We start from the raw sequence: 7,960 nt of genomic DNA, 5'->3' as shown, positions 1-7,960 counted from the left end.
CCTCGAGGGCCCCGCCGCCGCCCGCTGCTTCGTCGGCCTCCGCATCCCTGACCCCGACGCCGGCGAGCGCCAGCATGTCGACGTCGTTCTCGTCACCAAGAGGTCAGCCCGCGACCACCCACGCTCCCTCCCTCTCCCCCGCTCACTTCGCTCTGCCTCTGGTTTGTGCACGTTCCGCTGAATTTTATTGTTCTAGCTCTCGAATAGTGCTAGAGATTAGAACAGACACTCCTCACAGCCTATTCCATCATTCCAGATGGATCTGTTCATGTATCTGTCTATATCTCCTGTGCTTGCTGAATGTTGTGTTTAGCTGGTGTAACATACATACTTACTAGCGGTATCATCTACTCGATCATATGAGCCTTGATGTGAATGACTGCATCCAGAGATCTTACATATCACCTAACCAATTCATTATATCATCGTCAATTAATTCGACTGACTGAACTGTCGCATGGTACAAAGTGGAAAGCAAGAGTCTAAATCTTTTTTGGCGACAGGGAGGTCATGGTGGTGGCAATCAACAATGTCTCTGGTTTTGTTGAGGTTGACAAGGATGGTAACTGGTTCACCGAAAAGAAGCGCAAGAAGGAGGTTATTCCAAACCCGGTATGCAACTTGAACATTCCATTTTGCTTAACCATTCCAGAATTGTTGTTGTAATAGCTTTTTAATTATTGAACTTAGTGTAAACTAGGGAGCCACCGAGTGAATGTAACTGCCTTACGGCAGTAAGACACCAAATCACAAAGTGTTTTGCAACTGTTGTCTTACCACAGCCTTGTACTTTTTGTGAGAAAACAATGTTATGGGACAGTGGGTCATGCATGTCAAGTAGTATATTGTTGCTACCTCCTGAGGGATATTCTTTACAGTGAACAAGAACTTGACGGTTTGTACTTTTTATTGTGTTCTGAATAATAAGATCATTTGCATTATGTTGCCAAATCCCAACTGCAGGTTAGTTAGTGGAAAAAGGAATACTCACAATCAAAACTCGAATGACTCTATTAGTTTACTTTTTCTTGTTTGATTCCTGCTCATCACTTGTTTGTAACATAATAACAGTACGAGTTGTATTATTGTCAATTCATTTGCTGAATTTTGTTCTCATAGGTACTAGAAGTCAGTAGGATAGCTGCCAATCTTCAATCATACTTGGAGCAGAGGGGGGCAACACTGCCTAATGGGATTGTAAACGGAAGAGTTGTACTTCCAAATCCCAACTGCAAGTTAGTTCTCTGTACATGACTTTTTTTTGCTTCACTGCCCTTAGATGGTTGCTCAGTTGTGTTGTGCTTTATCAGGCCATCATACACTATTAATCTTCAACCGGAGGTTATCTCGTCCGATCAATGGGAAGATCTTAAGGCAGACACAAAAGGTGGACTTTCGACATGGATTAAAGGTGCATTTCATGGAAACAAAAGCGACATCCAAGATTCGTTACTCCAAAATCTGTATTCTATTCTCAGCACGTCGCCTATGTGGGACAGGTAAAATACACCACCATAATGGTTTTTATTTTCTTCTAAACTTTCCATTGCCCTTATTCTTCCGATTGTCTTTCCTGGTGCATTAGGGAGGGACGGGCAGGAATATCATGAGAAAAAAAGATCTCATGCCATTTGTATTTTGGTTGGAGAAATTTGGGTTGTTAAGAAGCAACCTTCAGATTATTCTTTTATTTAGCTATTTGCAATCAGTAAATATTGTTAGTATGTACTCCCTCCGTCCCATAATATAAGAACGTTTTTCAAGCTAACATAGCTTGAAAAACGTTCTGTTAGCTTGAAAAACGTTCTTATATTACGGGACAGAGGGAGTACTATATTGCAGTTCAGTGCAACACGAGCACATAGAACCTCTGGTTATATTTTTATAGTTGCACTGCCCTTTCTAGGCTGGAACTCAGAGGGGACAAAAATGTCCTTGGTGAATTCATGGAATTTAAAGGCAAGCATGAAGACATGCCACTCCTGAAAAAAGTGAAGAGATCAAAAGTTAGCCGATTTGTCATCCAGAAATCAACTCTTTTTGGAGGTTTTGGTAAGCCCTGTGTACTGTGTCTTCTTGCTATTCTGTTTTGTACTCCCCATGTTAGCATATTCTGTACTGTGATTTGTTATTGCTCTAGGTTGGCAGGGAAACGGTTGTGCTTCAAGTAGTTTTGGCACATATACTAATGCCTAATACTAGATCGATGCATGAAAAGAAAATAGATGCATGAAAGGCCTGTAGATGTTATGGATATGTTCATCCTGGTACTGTACAGGAATTTATTTTATAAGAAAGCTCTAGTGATATGGTCAATCGAGCAGAAGGTAAAAATTCCTTCTCTTAGAAAAGGGAACTAAACATGCTAGATGAGTTCACAAGAAAAAATAAATTAAACAGCTAATCCGCCCAGGCTGCTAAATACCCACAATGTGACTAGCATTTGACTAAAGGCATACGTCTTGGACTAGCAGCAGGGTGGCCGAATAGAGGGAGGTCAGGTTCCATTTAGGAATTAGTGCTTTATTAGGAAGACTATGATAAAGTGACCCTAATCTGTTAAGGGGTCTGTATTGTATTAGGAAACGATGCTATGTATCTCATTAATGAATCATGCAATAAAACAATCTATTCTTCTAAACATTCTCATCTCGATGTATGTTCCAACCAATCCCCTGGAGGCTGGAGCCATGCCGTCTAAGATATCTTAAGCACGGTAGTTATCCTGTTGTGAATCGAGGTTCACGACAGCATCATAACAAAAATTGCAATACTACGCTAGTATATTACTCCCTCTGTAAAAAAAGTATAAGAGTGTTTAGATCACTTACAAGACCCCCTAGCTGCAGCACAGAAGACCTCACATATGGTTATTGCAACACCCTGCCAGCACCCATGGGTGGGTCTCATCAGATAATTAAGAGAAACATCAACAGTCTCTTCAAAGTCATCATTCGTCTTGGCCCTTGTTAATTATCCCATTGGCCACCTTCTTGATACTCACAGCACCTTCATGATACATCAGACGCCCTGATTCTTTCTGTAACAAGCCCCAAAAATCGGTCTGACAGCAGATTGAGATAATTACTTTGGAAGGATCAGATAAGAATGGCTTTGGAAAAAGAGGAACCATTGTTACTTTTATCGAACTTGTTTGATCACTCACCATTGTTGAGCATTTTCTGGTGTTTGAACAGGATTAAAAGAACACATTTTCACACTAGACATACTTTCCTAATGGATATGTATAGAAGATATGATCAGTTGTCTTAGTTGCATTTATTTTCATTGTTCAATGTTCATCACCTTCCAACATCACCTGATCAAATTATCCTCTTCCAAGATGCTATTTAAGCACCAACCACAAGGAGAGTTTTAATTCTCTATTTTGCTTCACTACATTGATTTAATCAGTTAACATAATCCGTATCCAAAATAACTAGCATGGCTTGTTTTTTCTGTTAAATCTGCTGGCTAAAATGCTCTAATCAATTTGAATGAGCCACATCTGTTTGATTTGGTTTGTCCCTTGCGCAAATACAGGCAGGTCGCGAGTCCAAATACTGTATTCTCCTCGAGATTACCGAGCTGAGGGCACTTCATCTTCAGAATGGAAAGAGATCTCCGTGAAGCAGTACACCGAGATTCATTTCCAGCCGTTGCACTCCAAGAAAGTCCGGAAATTCAAGCTGTCGAGTGTTGCTTCCGTGACACTGAGCGCCTAGTAAGTAGAAATTTCATGCGCAGTATCTTGGGTGTGCTACAGTTTCCAAACTTTCTGGCTCCCTCAGAAGAGATGTGTTTCTCTTGCCTCTGTACATCCATCCCTATTTTCAAGTCAAGATGTAACTGAACATGAATTACATGAATGAATAACAGAATATGTTTCTTGTTGTTGAGATTTAGGTGAGTGTGTGTAGACTGCAACTGCAAGTCTGCAGCTGAAATCTCAACCCCTCAGCCGTATTGGCATTGCTGGTGAGGGATGGTTGGTCCACTCTTTTGCTCTCTCCTTGTCTATGGGGTTTTGGAGCCTAGGATTGAACTGTCGTTTTCTGTGGAGCCACCTGGCGGAAAGGCAAGATGGATCTGGAACGCTTCTTTGTGTGTCGAGTAGTATGACGTATGCAATGATGCTCTGCATGCTTCACTCTACGGTGCCGGTCGCCGGTCGATGTACCGCCATTGTATGGCCCACCAGTGATGGTGATGCTGTGAATGTTAAGTATGAGCTTTGTCGATTTAGGATGGTTTTTTGTCAGATGAATATGTAGTTGACAGCTGATTTTGATCACTTGTTTACTTGACGTTGTTTGTCAAACCATGTACACCAAGCTTTTCAAAAGTTTCAGTTTCATATGGTTAATGTATATACAACTCATATCTATCTCACCCCTTGAAGCTTTCAACATTTGTTCATCATATTCATATAATGCTGCTGTACAAGGCAGTAGTAACATAACTGTGGACTTATTTTCCCTTTTGTTGGACCTAAGGATTACTACTACATTGCTAAGCACTGGCTCAAATGCTCCTACCATCCTGGTAAGAGTGGTGGAATACATGCGGCATGCTTGGCCTTGTACAGATTTGTACATCTGACCAACCATATTTCCCTTTTCAGGAGGAAAAAGAATACGGATATTTAGGTACATAAAGAATACAACCCTAGCTGCCCTTGAGATGTAAATCAATGAACTAGTGATTCTCTAATCCAAGTCCCCGTATATGGCACTGGCAAACTCCACCATCAGGTTGTTCAGCTTCTTGTTCTGAATCCTTTGTGGGATCACCTTCAGCTCATCACTGCAAATCAAAGTTCATCACAGGTCAGTCAGGATACAAGACACTTCACCGGATTTTCTTAGAATTTTTGAGCTGAAATAAATGCTAGTACTAATTCATAGAAGCGTGTGTACCTCGGCGGGTAGCATGGAGCGGACGGGGTGAGCATCTGGGCGAACTGGAGGGCGTCCTCGGGCCGGCACACGACGTTGTTGAAGCAGAGGTAGCGGCCGAAGGCCGTGGGGCACTCGTAGGCGGCCACGTGGGCGTCGGCGAGGAAGTCGGCGTCGACGGTGACGAGGACGCCGTGCTCGTACATCTCGGGGACCCCCTTGAGGCAGGGGTGGGCGGAGGAGAGCCCCGGCCCGGTGAGCAGGCCGGCGTTGATGGCCACCATGTCCACCCCTCTGTCCATGGCCAAGGCCCAGGCCGTCTTCTCCGACAGCGTCTTGGCCAGCGCATGCCACAACTGCACCAACCCCCCAGTAATAACAGTAAGTAAAACAAGAAGCTATACGTCAAGTAAAATGTGTGTCTTTCCAGTAATAACTATTGTGATTGCGCTGCTGTCCTAAAGGGTGTGTGTGTTGTGAAAGCATTGTTCCAAGCTTGCACATGCAACTTTGGTGACAGCTGCACGAGGAGACGCTGGTAGCTTGCGTTTGGCATTTTGGCAAACATGTCGGGAACATGGGGCCGCTGTAGTGGATGGCCCCAACAAGTAGGACACTGCTTCTCATCAGAATTCAGAAACAGAGGACCAGTTCTCGTCGAGAAATAAGTAGCTGGAGCAATTTAAAAGTGCCATTTGTCCATCTGCTTAATTAGCACCTATATATAATAATCAAATATTCAAAGCAAGGATGATCTTTGTGTGGACTAGGATGTGTTACTAGAACATATACAGCAGTATTTGTTTTCTTGCGGGGGCCGACTACATTATTTGTAGTAGCTCTCTTTCTGTGTCTTAATCTTCACAGTTGGGAAGCCGGTTCTTACTAGCCTCATCCACTTATTGGAAGTTTGAGTTTGACACGTACAGGTTTCTGACTGGTAATGCAGTGCTGCTAGGCGCTTGTATTGCACACGGATAATTAACGCCAAGAGCGACGGGACTGCTGCGTTGCTTTCTCGAGGTCTGGTGGCCCGCTTTCTTTCCGTGCTGGGTTCCGCAGCAAGGCTGTTTCACTAGTTGTTGGATTGATTCGTAGCAAGACATGCTTGCTGGGCTTCGCAACAAGACTGTCTCACTAGTTGTTGGATTTCGTAACAAGATTCTGCCCTTGCGCTGAAAAGAAAGAAGCTGCAGCGCTTGATTGATTGATTACCTTGCGCTTCCTGCAGAGGTTGAGGTCGCTCCAGTTCCGCTCGTCGAAGGCGTCGACGGGCTTGTGGTCGTCGTCCTTCCAGACGACGGCGGTGACGGAGGAGGTGAAGACCACCCGCTCCATGGTCACCGTCTGCGCGCACGCCTCCAGCACGTTCTGCGCCGCCCGGACCTCCACCTCCACCATCACCTCCTGCACCACCATCCATCAGCCACTCAGATTAATATAATTGATTAACCAGCTACTAGCACCCAACGGTCTGCTTAATTGGCGGCAGGCAGGCACAGCCTTGATTAGAACCAGCTGTGTGTAGTGTGTGGTGTGTGTGGTGAAGCCTCCATTCGGAGGCGTTAATGCACGCGGCGCGGGAAAGGCCTAGCGGCTTCTCCCCTGCCAGAGGTTTGGAGCAGAGTTAATGCTGCTGCACTGGAGTAGTACCAGTGTTGGAGGAAGCGGATGAGCTGTGCCATTAAGGCCCAGCTCACGCCAAGGAGAAAGGAAGAAATAGTGGTAGATGTTCAACGACTAGCTGTACTGTACTGTCGCAGTGGTACGGCAGTAGCGCCAGTGTTTTCTCTGAATTCTTACTTATCCAACCGATTAGCCACTGCAACATGGCAGGCAGGCCGATCCGGCGATCGGGGATAGATTAGATTCTTGCGGGGGTAAATAAGAGAATGGGGATCAAGCGACCCGATGTGACGGCACGATCGATCCATCCATGATTCTTTCTTGAAACTACTTCTACTAATTTAGTAGTAATGGCGGGGGGGGGGGGGGTGGTGGAGGGGGTGGGCGCGGAAGAGCTTGAGCCGGTCCTCGTCGTGGCCGGCGGCGGCGAGCAGCGGCAGCGCGTCGAGCGAGCGGCCGTAGGTGGCGGCGTGGACGGTGTAGCCCCGGCGGAGGAGGCGGTGCACGAGCGCCTGGCCCAGCGGGCCGGACGCGTCCATCACGCACACGCTCTTGTCCGACGCCGCCGCCGCGACCGGCGCCCCGGGGCACATGGCTGGCTCTGGCTGCTTTCGCTTGTAAGTACGTATGTATGCCGGAGCGTCCGAGAGAGCGCCGGAGTAGAGGGAGGTGGCGGCGGGAGTGGAATTGCTTACTGCTTTACTGGTGATGGGAGGAGGAGAGGGAGACGGTGGGTATATAAAGGGGAGGGAGCTGGAGCCGGATTGGGAGTTGTAGCGGGCAGGGGGTGTCCGAGTCGGGGACGGAAGAGGAACGCTGGTGGTGGTGGGTCAGCCCGGCCGGAGAGGGTCAGCCGCATCCAAAGGGCGTGCGGTGTGGGTGCGTGCTCTGCCCTCCCTCCCCTCGCCTCCGGTGGTGGTCTCAGGAGCGAAAGATGAGGGAGGACGCAACGGACTTGGCTTGGCTGGGGAACGGAAGGGGGGAAGAGGGTCAGGTGCCGGGTAGTTGGCAGCTGCGGCGGGGGCGGGGCGACGCCCAACTGTCTCCCCAACGACGCGCAGCTGCACGCACGCACGCGCGTGCGTGGCTCGTGCGTGCACCCATCCGTCTCCCTCCGTCCGCTGGAATTTGGGATACGCACGCAAATTCGATGCACCTCACCTGCGACAGACGGGCTCGGCTCCGGATCGGGAGGCGTTGACCTCTTGGCCGACGGTGGCGGGATTTAGCTCGGTTTGGTGCGAAGAGTGGCTCCTGCGTTGGCCAGCAGTTTACAGCTGCCCTGCCGCGATTCCTTCCCCCCACCCTCTTTCTTCTTCTTCGGCAGCGCCACCATCGCATGGCGCCGCGCGGGTACACGCACGCGTCAGGAGGGCCTCTACCTCTATCTACCCAGTATACTACGATACTCTTAGGGCCTGTTTGGTTTCAAATAA

The 7,960-nt window shown here is 47.6% G+C and overlaps 3 protein-coding genes across 3 annotated transcripts; 1 reads left to right on the top strand and 2 right to left on the bottom strand.

Moving 5' to 3' along the window:
• Positions 1-21: 21 nt before the first annotated feature.
• On the top strand, positions 22-3,899 carry LOC125529232 (the record flags this gene model as incomplete). The annotated part of the gene is given in 6 exon segments (XM_048693644.1): positions 22-102; positions 504-612; positions 1,120-1,235; positions 1,311-1,499; positions 1,907-2,052; positions 3,544-3,899. Coding segments are annotated over 6 exon segments (823 nt in total), but the record flags the coding sequence as incomplete, so codon positions are not given.
• A 497-nt stretch (positions 3,900-4,396) lies between these two features.
• On the bottom strand, positions 4,397-6,334 carry LOC125529234 (cinnamoyl-CoA reductase-like SNL6). Its single transcript, XM_048693645.1, has 3 exons — positions 6,114-6,334; positions 4,920-5,254; positions 4,397-4,806 (listed from the first exon to the last, which is right to left on the bottom strand). The coding sequence occupies exons 1-3, from the start codon at positions 6,315-6,317 to the stop codon at positions 4,710-4,712; spliced, it is 636 nt and encodes a 211-aa protein (XP_048549602.1). The 5' UTR covers positions 6,318-6,334; the 3' UTR covers positions 4,397-4,709.
• A 531-nt stretch (positions 6,335-6,865) lies between these two features.
• Positions 6,866-7,755, bottom strand: LOC125529235. The gene has a single exon (XM_048693646.1). It carries the CDS (start codon positions 7,115-7,117, stop codon positions 6,866-6,868), a length of 252 nt encoding a protein of 83 aa, XP_048549603.1. The 5' UTR covers positions 7,118-7,755.
• Between the last annotated feature and the right edge of the window lie 205 nt (positions 7,756-7,960).

The sequence above is a fragment of the Triticum urartu genome, unplaced genomic scaffold (genome assembly GCF_003073215.2).
Source record: "Triticum urartu cultivar G1812 unplaced genomic scaffold, Tu2.1 TuUngrouped_contig_5446, whole genome shotgun sequence".
Classification (NCBI taxonomy): Eukaryota; Viridiplantae; Streptophyta; class Magnoliopsida; order Poales; family Poaceae; genus Triticum; species Triticum urartu.
This window is presented reverse-complemented; position numbering and strand designations above follow the sequence as displayed.